Source organism: Anguilla rostrata, chromosome 3, assembly GCF_018555375.3.
Source record: "Anguilla rostrata isolate EN2019 chromosome 3, ASM1855537v3, whole genome shotgun sequence".
Classification (NCBI taxonomy): Eukaryota; Metazoa; Chordata; class Actinopteri; order Anguilliformes; family Anguillidae; genus Anguilla; species Anguilla rostrata.
In genome coordinates, this window is record NC_057935.1 from 37,936,488 (window position 1) to 37,954,525 (window position 18,038).

The window sequence follows — 18,038 nt, forward strand, 5'->3', positions numbered from 1 at the left end:
AATCCGGCGCAACACATCATATTAAACATTCATTGAGCATTTATTATGTATCGATTTACTTACTGTATGTGTCTAAAAACAGAACATTTGTGATGTATTAATTCAATTCAATACCAGAGGGTTAAATACGATTTAACTAAGTTGATTAAACATGATACTTTCATTCTTGTGCCCTCTTGAGAGTGTCTACTGTTAGCCTAGGAGATATCTCACATACATACAGAACAATAAAGAAACAACAAAGCCAACTTTTGCAGGTGAGAATGGATGAGACTAACATGTGTCTGCATCTTTAATACCCATAGTGGGCTCTGGGGGAACCAATGTACTTTTCTATGATATTTATTGTGGGCGCGGGTGGGGGTAGGGGCTGAGGAGAAAATGTGCCCCCCTTCCCACCCCCTACTCCCCAATTGTCAAACTCACTCCTATGCCCCTGCTTGAAGGCTCCAGGTTCCATTTAGGTTGGCATTATGCAGTTTTATTGCCATTCAGAAAAGGACAAGAGAAGGCATTTGTGCTACATTTTCTATTATTATAAGTCATTTTGAAGGCCTGTTAAAAGAGCAGTGAAGGAAATGGTGTGCTTCAGATCTTTTTGAATCTTCATTTTGATTGTGACACTTAGCACAAAGTGAGTGCAGGTATGCAGAGAGTCATTTTTACCATTTTTTATGTTCATGGAATACGTGGAAATTCTTTACAGTTACTGTTCCTTCTTCGAGTCATCAGACGGTTCGAACCCGAGTGCATTTATCGCACACTCAGCACAAGCATCATTTAATTGAGAATGGCATGCCACCTCATAACGGTCGGCCACCTTAAATAGCTACATAAATATATCAGTCCACACAGTTTGTCCTAGGCTAATATTTCCTAAAGTATGAATATTATGGAGGCAAAACTACAAAACCGATATTTACTCTGTATGTCACAAGAAATATTGACATGTGAGGGCTAAGGGTAGAGTCAATGACATTCAAATTCATTCTGGCTAGACTGACAGCTGGAAAATCATGATGCAATTTCCTTAATCAAGGCTGATAATAGCACTCATTAATACAGCCTAATTAGACCAACTCCACTCCTTCCCTCCATACCCACAAGTATGACCCAGAGTGACATTTAATCGTCACATTGACTTTCTATTGTACACAGTGAACAGCATAAAGAGAAGTGGCTCAGGAAATATGAATACATAATATGCAGCATTCAACACTGAATGATATGGAAATCCTAGCATGTGCGCATATGGCAAATGGTTAATCATTGATGCACATGGAATCACCATAATGGCGCAACTGGTTTATTTTCAAAACAAGTGCTACATGTTCGCACATGATGAAGACCGTTTATTGGTACGTGTAGGAGCAAAAAAGGAGGACTGACATCTATACACATTGATAGTGACAGAGCCTTCTGCATCACTGGGCTAACTGGCCTGTTGTACTGCATTACTCATTCCACTGTCTTCTATTATCTCAGCTGGAATGGGGGCATACAATTCCTGTGGTCGTCTTGTTGAAAACAACTAAAAGGCCGGGGAAAATAGACTAGTTCTCTGACAACAGTACTTCTGTACTCTTACTTATACCTCGGTTCATCATGCCAATATTTCCAAGCAACCAGATTTTTCTATTAGTGTATGCCATTTAAAATAAACAGGGAGAGAAATACTTTGCATAATAAAATTTCCTTGGCTACAATAATTGGTGTATCAGGATTAGTATGAAACAGTTTATAAGAAAAACGTCCTATTTAATTCAATACAATACTTGAAAGTACATGGACTGTGCTTACAGTATGTACTATATATATATATATGGTGTGACAAATCTTAAGTTCTGCTGTGACGTGCAGATGATAGGGTCAGCATTTGATAAATCCACGGTATGGTACAGGTGGTGGTTTAATGGTGTGTGGAATGTTTTAATACTTTAGGCCCCTTAAATGAGCATCCTTTAAATGCCACATCAAACCTAAGCATTGTTGCTGACAATGTGCATCCCATTTATAGCCGCAGTCTACCCTTTTTCAAACGGATACTTCCAGCAGGATAATTCTCCCTGTCACAAAGCGCACTCAAGCTGGTTTCACGAACATGACAGTGACTTCAGTTTACTCTAATGGCCTGCACAGTCCCCAAACCTCAGTCCAATAGAGGACCTTTGGGATGAGGTGTAAGAGGAGGTTCACAGCATGAATGTGAGGCCAAAAGCTGTCAGGAACTGTATGATGCTATTGAGTGAGCACGAATCAAATGAAATAATAACCCCCTAAGGATTTTTTCCAGCACCTTGTTGAATCCATGCTGCGAAGATTTCAGGCTGCTCTGGAAGCAAAAGGGGGTTCTACCTAGTATTGCATAGGTGTACCTAATGAAGTGGCCACTGAATGTACTCCAGCATTCTAAAGGTGATGTTCGAAATCTGAGGTAAAGGTTCAGCTGTGGTTGTGCTGTTAATTTTGAAGACGCAATGCACGATGCAGTACAGGATCAATGGAATATACTCCATTGCACATGCACTCACTCTTGTTGCTATGCTACACAAAGATACATTTGCACAGAATAATAATTAGATTTGATTCCTTCCATTATCTCTAAAATATGAGTCTGCGATGAAAGCATATTTCATGGGAAGTGTGCTTTCGGTGTTTCTGGGAGATGCCTAGTCTGAATGTGCTGATGGGTTTCATGGACTGAAGACTCTATTTATCAGGGCCTCACACACATGCTAATTTGTCCCCCCATCCATTGGTCATTCTGTCCCTCAAACACAGTCCCTCCACTGTAAGGTTGTCAGTCTTAGAGCCCAGCAAACAGATCTGATTATTTTTGTGGCTAACACACATTAAAGCATACACATCACACGTGGGTCCACACACAGACACACACAGTACTTCCTGCCATAGACACACTAGGCTTCCCATTTTGCATTATACTGACTGTACTGCATTATGCCGCACTGTGTTTCTCGGCACTGTATTGCTTTGCCTTGCAGCTTTACATGGTAAGAAGCAGTCTTTGATTATCATGCCCTCTGGCATCTCTTTTACATTCACACCTCCTGACATGCAACTGGGGGGGGGGGGGGGGTGTTAAGTAAACATCGCCCTCAGTCCAACTGCCATGCCTTTGTAGTTTTACTACATCTACCACGGAAAACCAGAGAGATCCCAGAAGTGGCGATAGACCTAATTGAGGATATACTGTAAACCTGCGAAGACCAGACAAATGACGCAGCTCCCAGGCAGTGCAGGCGCAGTGCTACCTCCCTGTCATCGTAATGCTCGTCACAGCTCAATCACCGCCAGTGGACAGCCCCAGCGTACCTGCTGCTGTTCACACTGACCCAACACTGACGGGAATGCAATGTTCCTCATATGCGTTTCATAATGGAAAATTAACCTTGCCCATTAAATTAATTCAGCTGTTCGACGGGGTGAATGGCCAATGTAGGGAGTGTCGTTTCTGCAGCGGTAAATGTGAATGAAGGCAATCGGAGCCAGAAGCTGGACATAAATACAGCTGCTAAATGATTCTTCCAGACAGGGGGCTCCGTCCATAGACAGTATTACGATATCCAGATAAGCGTGAATGATCTTTTATTCATATAACAGCCAATTATGGATTCTCTCATTTGGCGAAGGCGCTTTAATAAAGCTGGGAGGGGGCCTGATCTGATGGCACGCAGAGCCAAGGAGGCTTTTCCGTCCAATTAATGTGGACCAGCGATGACCTTGCTCCGTTCTACGAGGCACTACATCAGCAAGGGAGCCAATGGAAGCTTGCTACTGGACAGGAAGATTTAACCACAAAGGATTTGCCAGGAAAGTCCTGACATGAAGGTATAAAACATCCCCTTTGCCAGGCTCTGTAATTCAACTAGTCTCTGTTTTGTCATTATTTTATTGCTTCGAGTATGTTCTTTTTCAAGGCAACTGTCCATAAGCTGGTGGCTTGAGGGGAAATGGTACTGCTCCAACTGACTTGAACTAAAAATAAAATTATTTGTTGAGCCCCTGGATGTTTTGTGCCTACCACACCTGTAGAATTGCTGCTATTAAACGAACAATTGCGAGTGCTGGTGCATCAAGGTCCGTCCGCCCCACACCTACTGCATTTGCCTGGGACAGCGATGGTGTTGGCACTCTGGCTAAGCAAACAAAAAGCTGCTGCAGTTCAGGAAATGAGGAACAATAAACATCCAGGGGTTGGGTGCAGGTTGCAGAGCAGCACAGGAAAGTGACAGAGGCAGGGTCCAAAATTAATACCCGCCAAGTGCCAAATGCAGGTAAATATTCCTTCTGGTGGATAAATCACGCAGGCCAACCCCCTACTCTGGTGTGTAAAAAAATTGAAGCCAGATCTTTATTTTTAGGTAAAATTGCTCTTATTTTGAGTTGAGGAAAATTAAACTGCAGAGAGACCCAATCGCTTGGTCCTCTAGCTTGTTCATCACTTAAGTTCACATTCATATACTTAGTACATGAAAACAGCCATCTTTCTGGCTGAACTATAGAATAGAAATACTGAAGAACACCTCTTATTTCGTTAGCAACTGAAGGTTACCAGTTAAAGATTTTAAATTTAGATATATCATTCCAATGTGGAGACACAAAGAAGAGCCATGTAGAATGTTGATAATTTAAGCAGAGAAACATTAACATATAATTCAGTTTAACGCTTCCTTACATGATATTAATTAATTTGCTAACTAAGCCTGCCATGACATTAATCACAAAGCAGCAAAGTATCATTACTGATTATGGATACTGTTAAAATGTTAGTTCAAAGTATTTTGGATCCTCTCTGAATCTAAAATTGTAATTGAATCTGTCGTGTCAGATGTAGTTTAAAACGTATGAACCCTGTGTAAATTAGCACTTTGTTTTAGCAATGTTACTTATTATTATTATTTAGTCTTTTCAATAAATCCTTCAGTGGTCTGTTTCTCTAAAATAGGTTTATAATGGCTATTTTGTTTATTTTATTAATTGAATTGTTTTGAATTAATTGCAAATATATACTCACTGCGACTTCAGATCTGTTCATTTAATGACGCTCCATGCCAGATGGGGGAGCAACCAATTAAGTAGGTGCAATATAAACAGACAGGTTACCGGGAACATGCGGCCCAAAATGCAACCGATGATGTGACATGTTCACAATTTGCAGGCAATGGTGTATTGGGGGCAGTGAATAAGGCTGTATGGAAATTAGGGCTAATCCGGCTGGCTAGCCTGCACACATTTTGTGGCGAGAGAAGCCAAATGCTCTGTTTGGGTAGGAAAACTGCCATTTTTTTAAAAGCCAAATTAGAATTTGTTTGAAGTCTACAGAGCCTTTTACCTAAGCCAATCCCTTTACCCTATTTCTTGCCAGAAGAGTCATTTTAAATATTGGATCCTGCTATTAAGATGAAAAACAGCTTAACACGAAGTAATGATGAGGAAATTTGCTTGTAAGTCATTTATTAAGAAAAGAATTCAAATTAAACAAGGACATAGTCCAATAGTGAAAAATGTAGGGTTGCCCATAATAAAGGATTAACTCTTCCCCTCCCCATGTCTAACAATAAATTTTAAATATTGGGGTTTTCTTTTATGTTTGATGAAAAAACAAAGTAAATATAATCCATTCAATGAAATAAACAAAAGGAAATGTGTCAGTCAGTAAGAAAAATGTATTTCATTGAAAAATAAAATACTAAAAAATACTACCACTAATCATTTCCACAGTTTAAAACATAATGCAGATTGTACCTCAACCCTAACGATTACTGTTTTTATAACCCTTACCTTATCCCTATTTTCAGTCATCAGTATGCTCATTATGATTTTCAAGTTTCTCAGGACAGGGACTGCTTTTTTTTTAGCTAAACAGCACGGTGATCACAGGGTCAGGCAGTGACAAGGGAACTGGGCTTGTAGCCAGCAGGTTTTAGGCTCAAAGCCTGCTCTTGTGCCGTAACACAGTTCCCAACTTTATAAACACTGTACGCAATGGAAGATGCCCTGGTTAAGGCTGCCAGCTAATCCAATGAATAATGTAACATAATGCAGATAGGAGGCAAAACAAGAGGATCTGGCCGGTGCAGCAGATCTTAGGGTATGCTTATGGGCATGTCCCGATGTGAAATGCATGAGGCTCCAATCCCAAGGCCCACATCACAAATAGGAAAACCAGTTTTGTACTCACTGTGGTTAGATTTGGCAGGGGACGTATGGTTAAGCCTCTCTAAGGAGCCGATGCTTCCTTCTTCCAGAACGTAATCGAAATTTAGGATGAACATCATCACCACGCCTTCTTCATTCTTCACAGGGATTATGTGAGTGTTGCACAAAAAATCTGATCCTGAAAGAAATGGATATCAGTTTTAAACAGCAGTCGATACAGTCTGTCAAATTCAGACAATAGAGTCTGACACATTTAGACTATACAGTCTGATACATTTTTATGCACCCATAATTTTTACTTTCGTATTTTATTTTCGTAATAAATTTGAAGCCTATAACTATGCATATGCAAATAACACTTCATCATAAATTTATCGTAAATAAAACGGAACACCAATTTCGGAAATTAATAAATTGAAATGTCTTCATATTGCTATATTGCAAAATATAAGATGGTCATTTATTTCCAAAAAAAAAAAATAGCTAACATATTTTTGTGTTCTTTTCCAACTCACTGATGACATTATAGTTTATTATTAGTATATGCTATTCACTCTCTATTTATGCATTTTTAAAACTAACATAAAAATGATAATAGTAATAACAATGGGCCTCATTCACCAACCGTTCTTAAGAAGATTTTTCTTCTTAAAACCCACTTATGCAGTTTTCATGAAGATTCTGACATGTTTTCTCATTTGGGATTTGTTCTTAGGTAAGAACGGAATCTCAAGAGCACACTTACGCACATTTGAGTGCTGACGTGTTTGTGCAAAATAATTGGTTATTGTGTTTTCTTCAATTCTACAGTTGTATAATATTATAGGATTTAACTTACAATAATATTTTTATCATTTGTAATATTTTTTAATAATTATTTTCGTTATATTACAAAGCATTAAGGTGCCAGGTTCCGCCTCAGATGATGGTTGCCTCAGTGTTCATCTGTAAATAAATGATAAAAATCAAACCATTGTAGTGACCTTTTATTTTTGGGGGTTTCAATTATGCAATGTTTGGTCTGTACTGCAAAAGCAAATGTTTAAATTTTGAATACAAATTAAGCACTTAGGTAACACTTTTTAAACACATGGACATGTTGAAGAAGAGAACACTTATTCAGAGGTGTCACTAGGGAGGTATGGACCGCACTGGGTGACACCATCAGAGGGGGGTGACACCAAAATGACTGGCAATACATTTTTTGTGCAGCGACGGGTTGAAACAGCAGTTTACTGCCGGTTGATTTAATTAGCGGTATGAATGTGACGAGAAGCGCTTCGTCGTTTGAATGCATAACACGCAACTCCTTGCGCCCACTCCCACCAGCAGATTTGACATCAAACCATTTTTTTTACTTCATCAGTTGTGCGACCTTCTCCGGATACAGCGTTCACTGAACGAGTAATATCATCCCATGCATCTTTTTTTGTGTTATTTTATTTCCACTACTGACGCTACTGAACATGACAGGTCATTTGCTGTTCACTTCCTGCAGCAGTACCTCCACTTCAGAACTACTGAAGTTTTTCTTACATTTGGAGTCCGGTGCTCCACCGTCTTTAGATTTCTGTTTGGGCATTCTTGACTTCTCTCTCAACTTTTCTATTCAATTTCTGTGTGTGATTTGTATGTGTGCACATGGCCCTGCAGTCTCCTTTTATGTGCCCTTTTATGGGGATTGGCGTGGTGTTTACCTATGCTAATTAGGAACAACTGGCACGCGCTTTACACTTACGAGGTCAATGGGATTCATCTTTATAAGAACATGGTTGCGAACAATTCTTCGGTTTAAGAACACGTCATGAATCTGACGTAGACTTTTCTTAGGACCTTTCTCAAGAACAAATTTAAGAGAAAACTTGGTGAATGAGGCCCAATGTTGGTAATTAGCTAATCTGTCATTCATTTTGCATGGATGAGTCTAAATTTCAAGCTTGCATACCATTACTACTCTTAATGCTTAATTACACTTGTGAATGTACCACATTGACACTAGAAAAGCTGTTTTTACTGACAAACCACCAAGTCTGACGCCCAGCAGCGTCTGGCTGTCCCAGCATTACAGCATCAATTTCAGCACCCACAGCGATCTAATTTCATAAAGATTATGAAACACTACATTTCAAAACTATATTCTTGAAATAAAGGACGCAACTGTATAAATTTCAACATTTTTATGTTTTTTTTAATGCTTTGTTATATAGATATGGGAAAATGCACCAACACTTATTGCAGACACATTAACGGACGGAGTGTAGCACAGTGGGTAAGGAACTAGACTTGTAACCAAAAGGTCGTAGGTTCGATTCCTGGGTAGGACACTGCTGTTGTACCCTTGAGCAAGGTACTTAACCGAAATTGCTTCAGTATACATCCAGCTGTATAAATGGATACAATGTAAAAATGCTATGTAAAAAAAAAGTTGTGTAAGTCGCTCTGGATAAGAGCGTCTGCTAAATGCCTGTAATGTAATTAAGAAAAGCGCTAAAATGTGCAATACAAGCAAAGCACAGAATTGAGAAAGTAGTTAAAGAAATACAAAGTGCGATATTTAAAAAAAAGTAATTTCTTCAGTCATAATGAATTCTGCTCGTTTCTCCCATCCCTTTGCTTTGCTACACCTCCGTGAAGTTGTCACCCCATGTGATCAGAACATGAATACAAATATCGTCATTCATTTGTGCTACCACTATTTCAATTGATATGTATTGTCTCTCTCCCCTTACTCATCATTTCCAAAGGGAAGGCACAGCTTTGGTTGTTTGTGTGAGCGGGGACCGCACACAAGTTGATTGCATTTCACGCAGTTGTCTTTAGCCTTATTCGGACTGCATTTGCCAATCTGAACACTGCGTAGTGATGGGTGTGCAAGGTAACGCTGCGACCATGGCTGCTTCGGCGGCTGCTGCTTCTGTCTTTGACTTCAAGTAATTTTCGTGCAGCTTGCATGCCAGGTCATTGACAAAGTCATTCATCAGTAATTCCAGTGCTCCCTCTGGTCCCAATCACTTGCGTGATTTTGTCATCCTGTAGTCTATTCAGAGTCTGTCTGAAGTCACCGTTTCCTTGAAAAACTAAAAGTATGTCGGAGGTGTTATCTCCAAGGAGTTACAAACCCATCACTTCTATGACTACAATGCCTACAATTATTGATATCCATGCTGAAGTCAATAATTAAAGTAAATCTTCCTCAGCAAACGATTGCAGTGAATTAATTTTGTGTGATTATATATGCAAAATTAGTTTCGATAGAACTTGATCCAGCAATTGACTGAATCAAAGCATCGGTCATTCAGTTGCTGAATAGCATGCAGGAGGAGAGAGCAACCCATTCACACCTAGGTATCAGCATCTGTTACCTATTGTCTGGTAGGGGGGTTTTGGGAAGAAAATGGCACAAAATGCCAGTATTTTTTTAATGAGTTCAGTTTTAGAATTCTAACAATGCAGTTATTTTAAGCCCTACTATTTAGGAAAAGCTGTGTAAGGAGGAACGTATTGCATTTGCAATGTTGCAATAATTCACATTTTAAAGTCAAAGTGCCCGAAGGCTCGACGGCTCTGGCCTTTGTAGCATTAATTAAGACTTAGTTTGAATAGAAACTTTATTCCAGAAGTAGGCTGGTGAACAGATCAAAATGGCCAGGTGCTGTGTCTAGTGATGCTGGGAGTGTGGTTGGATATGTGGTTGAACTAGGCCAGCATGACCCAATTCCAGTGTGCGTGTTCAGCGCATTTTGAGTGCGTGCAGGGCCCTGAAGTGTCTGTATGCTACACAACATAATTAAGTTGTTAGAGAATGCTGAGGCAGCATGGCTGTTGTTGGAAGTCTACAGGCCAGTATGGGCTTAACAGTACCATAACTTATGCTGACCTGATTAATAGGCGCTCAGAGCAGGAAAGACTGGATGGGTATTTCTAACATGAGGACAGTTATGGTGCCCTGATGCTGTTGTCCATGATGCTGTTGGCTACGTCGCGGGCATGTTGGTACAGGCCGGCCTTCCTGTAATCTAAGCTCTCACTGTCTCTCAATGCCCTCATTTCCAGTGAATGAATCTGCGAAATAAAATGGCACCAGGAGGCTTGGCTGTGGCTTAGTCAGCGAGAGTGCTTACACCTAAAGTTGCAAACTTGAGTCTGAGGCCACATCATTAACCATCTTTGGGGGTGCACAGTGGCAGACGCAATTAACCTTATCTCACCGTGGGTGAGGGGGTTTAGGTTAGCCAGGTGTCCTTAAGTACTCACAGGTTACCAGTTCTCTTCAGTGAGAGATAGTCCTCTCCTCTGATCAGTACTTCCAATATTGCTGTGTCGCCTGTAGTGTGTAACATTACCTGGCTTTTAAGTCAGTGCATTTTGTAGCACTACTTGCATAGGTGAGGCATAATTAAAACAGAAAGACCAGAACTTCATGTGTTCTTAGATCTATCCATGCTATGTGCGCGTCAATCTGATTAGTCATATTAGGTGTATTTTCATTATGTTAAGAACAGACGCTCTTATCCAGAGTGACGCACAGTAGTGGAAAACATCACTGTTATTCTATGGAATACAAAAATGCAGTATCGCCAAGAATTCCCAGAGGATTTATAAGTGTAATAAGTGTAATGTGAACCTAACAAACAAAAAATTGTATTGCAACAAAAGAAGGCACAGCTGGACAGATAACCTGTCTACCGATAACATTAGCCGAGGAAATCCAGATAAAGAAAAAAGAAAAAGGATATGTAAAGGTCAGAGGAGCCATGATGCAATCTGAAGAGATGAGTCCTCAATCACCATCAGAAGATGGACAGGGCTGAAGCGCCACGGTGGCACAGCGGTCAAAACATTGGCTTTGGATTCAGTGCAGTTGCACACTGAGCCCAGGCCCTGCCAGATCCGAGTATGGCCGGTGCATTGAGAGAGGCTAAAAGAGTCACGCCTCGGAGGAGACGTGGAGACCTTCTGCCTATCGCCAACTGACGGGGTTGCGTAGCAGGGAATTCTCAGCAGTTCATGGGGAATTGCATAGCACAACGGTACCAATAAATTGGGAGAAATATATATATATATAAAAAACAAGATGGACAGGGTTTCTGCTCTCCAGACTGCAGTGGCTCATTCCATGACTGTGGAGCCAGAACAGACAGGAGATGTGACCTGAAAGTGCAGGTATGCAGGGAGATACCAGATGCCAAGTGGTAACAGAATATCTGGTACAGTAGGTGTACAGGGTCTGATGATCTATTGAAGATATAACAGAGCTTTCCTTTTAGCTGCCTGAAAAGCTACCACGAAGGCTAAGAATTTGATGTGAGCTGACATAGGTCACCAGTGGGAGGAGATGAGAAGGAGAGTGACATGGCTGAGTCTGGGGAGGTTGTAGATCAGATGAGCGGCGGAATTCTGGATGAGCTGCAGAGATCTGATGCCAGAGACATTGGCAGAGGCCAATGAGGAGGGAGTTGCAGTAGTCAAGGTGGGAAATGATCAGGACCTGGACTGACAGGGTTGAGTGGATGGTAAAGAAGGGGCAGATTCTTTAGAAGAAGAATCTGCACGCCCAACAAACCGCCATGATGTTCTCAGGCAGGAACAGTTTGCTATCGAGTATCACTCTGGGATTCCTGGCACATGGAGAGGGTGACACTGTGCTGCCTATAGTTGTGAAATTCTCAACTGTTGTGAAGTGATTCAACATGTTGAGTTTTATAATTGATTATTGATTATAGATATGAACAACCATTCCCATAAGGAAAATAGCCATCATGCTTATGTATAAGCTCCAGCAAAGCTGGATTTTGGCTGCAATACGCCATGGGAATTTATGTGTAATGCACCGTTGCACTTTAAGTGCAATGCACCATGGGACTTAATGTGTAACGCACAATGGGACGTCGCATGCAATCAGATTGCAGCTGCATCTGCTAAATATTTTAATGGAATGTATTCTTACTACAGTTTCTCACATCGCATAAAAACGTACTCCAGAGGGTGGTGCATATGCTGGTACAACTAAAAGTCCATTTTTAAAATATCATTAAAAACACTCACATCCACTTGTATCAAAACATATTCATTAAAACTCCATTCAGTAAGAAACAACTCAAGTTGTACAATGCAGAATCCAGGCATGAATTGGTGGCAAAAATGAACATAGAATGAACATGCCGAGCGGCGGTGCCTTCCTGAGGGAAGAAAATACATGTACATATTATGAGCATTTGCTGAAGGGCTTCAGATGCACCCACATACTGAGCTCGGAAGCCTGCTGTCCAAACAAAGCTATTTATAGCTCGTGGACAGACGAAAACCCCAAAAGGCATCTGGACCCCTGATAATATAAACTATGCAAGCCCTGTATCTATCAACAACAATAACAATAACACCATGGAAAATTCTACGTTCTGGGGTAAATAAATCTACAGAGTCACTAGAATCTGCTAGGCTAAGCATTGCTCTGGCCTTAGTAGTACATCAGTGTCTGTTATGTTGGATTGCGTTATCATAAATTTCATGAGCACATAGAAAAAAAATGGGTCGTCCATCCCAGATGTATTTATTACAGGGCAGAATGTGAAATAATGCAAGGGAAGCTGTTTTGAATTTCTTTATTTTTAAAAAGTGGGAAAATTTGTCTGTGTTTCACAAGGTGCTTCCTGCCACACACATTCATGGTATTTTGAAATATTAAAAGCTGCAGCTGTAGCCATTTAAAACATTTAAATTATCTTCTGGTCACCCATATTCACACACAGAATATGACTTTCAGAAAATGAAAGACTCAGCGGTTGGCTCTTTTCAAATGCATGCCTCATGCCAGCTTGAATGTTGTGGTGAAATCTAGTGTAACAGAGTTTAATAAAGCAGTAAGGCCGCCTCACCAACAGAACAACATTTTGTTTCCCCTCTTCCAGCACAGCTGAAACCTCATGCTGCCATTAAGTGCAAAAATAGGGTAACGACCCTTTTCGTTCTACTTTTCTATATATCCCGACAAAGTGTTTGCTGCAGACAAACCTCGCTTTGATTTTATTTTTTCAAAAATGAAAGGCTTTGGCAGAAATGAAAAAGTCCTCTGGCTCAGAGTCTGTTGACAGGAACCTGCCCATGCAGCTGCCCACGCAGCTGCCCATGCAGATGAGGTTACTGACGACAAACAGTGGTGCGAGGCTTTGGTTCGACTGGCCCCTTGAAAAAAAAGGAGGGAATAATTGGGGAAATGTGGGCAACTAGAAAAAGGTTACACAGGCATTATTTTTTGTTGAGCTATTGGTTACCATAGTGGGTCACAGATGGCAGCCCTTCCTGTGCATGTCGTTCCTGTACAACCTGTGAAATCAATGCAAGACTGACAGCAGGTGGCATGTATAGAAATGATGAGGTACTGTTAAGCCCAGCCCATAGCCTTCTAACAACAGGCATGCCGTGCGAGAGGACCACAACGTATCAGTAACCCCTCATAATTTACATGTTTACAGCACATACATAAGGGTAAAAAAACTGCCACATGCTGGACCCTTCTGTCTGTCTTACAGACAGGAGGCAAATAAAGACAATTTGACCTTGGTCAAGGTATTTTCCTATTTGGCTGTTACTGTTGTTCTCTAAGCACATGAAAACAACAAGGTTTGCGATCTCTCGTAGTTCAAAATGTTTGTGATACCACTGTTCTAGAGTGTGGTTGGGGAATGCCAAATGTGCCAGTGCCGACTGCGGTCGGTAGCCCCAGAGGGCGAGACAAAATTGGTGGTAGGATCAACCTGGGGTTAGTTACGGTTCATTTGGCCAGGATCTGCATCTCACTGCTCTTTAGTGATCCCTGCTGATCAATCGGGCGGCCACAGTTTGTTTGCTAAAGCTGCGCATGAAGCATCTTCCTCCAGCTCACATCAGTGCATACTTGGCTTGGAGGTTGTGATGTGAAATGAAGCAGTGCATATTTTGGAGGAGCTTGTAAAAGAAAAAAAAAATCTTCACGATGTCCCATACTGAATTCGTACGGTGCGTGAGAAAATAAATGGAACAGTATGGGACATTCATGGCAAGGCAGAGTGGATAAGCTACTCAAAAGCTAGTTGCAAAAATATATTTCGCATAGCTGAAAGGCTCAGGACAGTTAGTGTACACGAGACAGTTTGGCTTGTTTGCCCGCAGGACTGGAATGCCCACTTCCTAAACGATGAGTCAACACCAGCTTGTCATCCCATCTAATGCAGGGGTGCAGAGATGAGGATGACTCCTGGGGCTTTTGCCAAAAGCAAGAGGGGGGAAAAAATCAGCATGTCATCAAGAAATTGTCATTTACTGTTAATGCGAATGTGCCTTCTGTCCTTTCCCTCACCGCCTCAGTCCAAAAACAAAGGAAAACGGTCTCCCTCATCCCCCTAATGGGAAGACACCAGACGCGTGATAAACGGGCAGATCAAAAGACCCCCCATGTGCCTTAAATGCAAATGATCTCTGCCTGTGCGGTACCTCTGCAAACGGGCACCACTCAGAAGGCCCATTAATGGCGCTCGTGAGTGCTCTCCCCCAGAACCGCTGTCTCGCTTCAGCCTGCTAGCAGCAATAATTAGCAGAACGCTCTCGCTGTCTAACTAAATATAACGAGTGCCTGTTGGGCTGGATGTGCATGGTGGGCTTTAATAGGGCCCCAGCCTGCCTTGGAAAGGCAAGATAACACAAAACACATCTTTCCATCCTTTCTCAGAACGTGGCCTTGCTGTAAAGAACTGCTGCAACAATATACCGCCATGGTATCTTTGACAGCCTCTCTCCTGCGCTCCTTTACAGGGGGAGAAAAAGACAGATCTGTCTTGCCGTCCTGTTTCATCTCTGCTGTCCTCGTTCGAATGAGCATTTTATTGTGCGTAGGAGACAGCATGCCTTCCTGTCTGACCCTTATAAGCTAGCAGTCTAAGGGTTAACACAATGCTTATTCCTTCATGGTTTATCTTGACCTGGTTCTTTTATTGGTTTAGAAAGCGGTGGAAGCACTGCACAGGTAAACACACCAGCTTTCCTCCTTTGGTATTATAGTTACGAAAAGACTGGTCTCACTGCCGCTCTCCTTTGAGGTCAAATGATACCAATCACCGTCCAGGCATGTTAAAGCCTGCACACAAAGGATAATGCACAGGCATTAAAAATGCATGCCTTTTAGTTTTCAACGCTTTAGCTGCTCACCAATTACATCCAGGAATGCCCCCTTTGTGTCTCTTAAGACATCTTTTTTCTGTAGTTAATTATTCAGAGTTAACAGGGTTCTCATGTAAGCTGTAGGGTATAGGGTGTTTTTAGGCTGGGTTTCTCCAATGAGTGTATTTATGTGAGCTAACCTAGATTTAAAAAGCCATGTGCTGTAGTGCTTTTTTATAATGAACTAAGTCCATGGATAATATTCCATAGCATGGTCAGTATAGCATTACGTATTGTTTGCTAAATGCGTACATCAGTTTGTCATTGCAAGCGACTGCCAATTTTATGATCAGAGTAGCCCACCTGCAGGGTTGCGCATTGCTGAGCAGGTGTTACCAAGTGCTCAACTGCATGTGACTGGACCGAGCAATGTGGAAATCAGTCGCAGTCTCAGTGACAACAGACAGTATAGTTTCAATGTCCAGTCGATACTGGATATATGAGAAGCATGTATCCAGTGTCTTGATGAGGTTTAGGTTTAAGAAGTCAGTAAGGTTAGACTGTCCTCTAAAACAGCACTGAATCTATTTAAGGCCATGAAATGCTATATGACTTTCAAAGAACCAGTGCAAAAAACTTAATTGCATGCTCAGCTTTATTTATTAGTCATTATGGCTGACACAAATTGTCTAATGGGAAAATCATCCATTTAGTTTAGGGAATGTAAAAGATTAGTATAGCAAGCACATTTTTAAACTGTAATGCCCCTTAGATTGTGGAGGAAAAGGTCAATCTGTTCCATTTGCCCATCCTTTATACTGAGCAACAGGCCAGGAACCTACGCCTATATCTTTTTATAATACAAAGACAAAAAACTAAATAACAATTCTTTTTTATATTTTTCCTGTTCTTCATTTTACCTGTGCAGAGTCTAAATTATGTGCACCATACTGCGAATGCTTTTTGCATCCCAGATATTATACAGAGCAAATACATCATTTACAAATATGTACTCCCCTGCTACAAAAAATAAATCATGGAACATTACCTTTTCCAGACATACAGATATATTACAGTACCACCTCAATTGAAATGCAGTATGGTAATTTCTCTGAGAAATAGCCAAGCTTAAAGCTTGCCTATTTCCTTGCATTGTTAGAACAAGACTGCTGGAGATTTTGAAACAAGAATTTTATTGTTAAATATTAAAATAGTCCCCTCCCTTACAGATCCCACTCAGTAATAATAGTAGCCCACAGTGCATGGTGGTGTTACATCATGTTTTGAACAGTACTACAGAAATTAAAGTCATATCAGTAAAAACATGGTTACATGTGGTTCCTCGGTTCGAGCCAGAGAGCCACTACACCAGAAACATGCTTTGAGGAATCAATTCATCCTTGCCAGATGGATAAAACCAGCGAAAATGTGAACAAGGGGGGTTCTTTCATCCCGTCCCCTGCTGAATGTCACCTTTACGCAAGATGACTAAAAGGAAGGCGTAATTTCATGTGCCCCATTCTAAGGTGCTGTGTCGATACATGACTACGATGAATGGACTAACAGTTAAATATCCTGCGAATTAAATGTATGAGATAGAAAATACTGCAGACATATGGGTATCTCCTCCTTGCTCTGTCATTCACTGCGTGAAATCCACATTTAAATGCCATAGAGCTGAACACTGGAAGAATCAGACATAGGGCTTAATTTTTAGAATATGTCAAAGGCCGAATATGATGACTATTCATATATGTTTTTAATTTTTTAATTTATTTTGCACAATACATCGTGGAATCTATGAAATGAGTTTTCTGAACATCTTGGTAAAAGGTTCTAAAAATAGATAAAAATAATCAAACAAATACACCTACTGCAGATTTCAAGCAGAATAAGAGCACACATATTTTAAAAATGTTTTGACTTTAATACTGGTCGAGGAATTAAAATTGATTTCTGAATATATTCAAATGTACATTCTGTATATAACTATGCACTACAAACAAATTATTTGCCAAAGGCCCAATAAAAGATTGATAAATATCAGCATTCCATATTTTGTAACTGTCACTACCCCTGACTCACACAGATGCCCTGGGCCACTGGCCAGTGAATGACTTGTGATTATCAAAAAACACAGTTTTTCCACCTTAAATCAGTGATGGCCATTGTGAATGATGAGAGCAGTTCAATCTAATCTCCTTGATTGTCATAAACGGGGATTGTCAGGACGTGTATGCTTGTATATTCTGTCTGAACGGAGTATCTTCTGGTCCATTGATCCTGTATGTGACTAAACACATGGCATATGGAGTAGCTAGCTTGGCCAAATTGATGCTGAATGTAGAGCAATCTTCACAGAGATCCAGCACCGCTTATTAAAATGTCAGCAAACTGAACTGGAAGACTGAATGTGAAGAACATTGTGACTGTTCTGGTGAGAGACTGATTAAAATGTCACAAAAAGTATTAGGAGTTATGATTCTTCTCCATAATTGCAAACTTTTTTTTTTTTCCACTGCAGTGTGTGTAGCTATCCAGGCGTATGGTCTCAGATGTCAAATTTCCTTAATTATAAACAGACAGGGTGAATCCTCTTCTCGTGTTTCTTAATTTATGCCCAAGAGACGTGATGTGTCACAAAGCATAGAGGAAGCCAATTATCCATCCTTCAGGTGATACAGGGAGCTTCAGCTCTTTAAGAAATTTACCAGACATCATGTAGT

At 40.7% G+C, this 18,038-nt stretch overlaps 1 protein-coding gene across 1 annotated transcript in view; it reads right to left on the reverse strand.

Moving 5' to 3' along the window:
• Positions 1 to 18,038, reverse strand: part of LOC135250769 (potassium voltage-gated channel subfamily H member 7-like) — a 97,790-nt gene that overhangs the window by 57,286 nt on the left and 22,466 nt on the right. Inside the window, exon 3 of the mRNA XM_064327414.1 lies at positions 6,203 to 6,358. Within this exon, the coding sequence (XP_064183484.1) occupies positions 6,203 to 6,358 (156 nt within the window). The remainder of the gene's footprint in view (positions 1 to 6,202; positions 6,359 to 18,038) is intronic.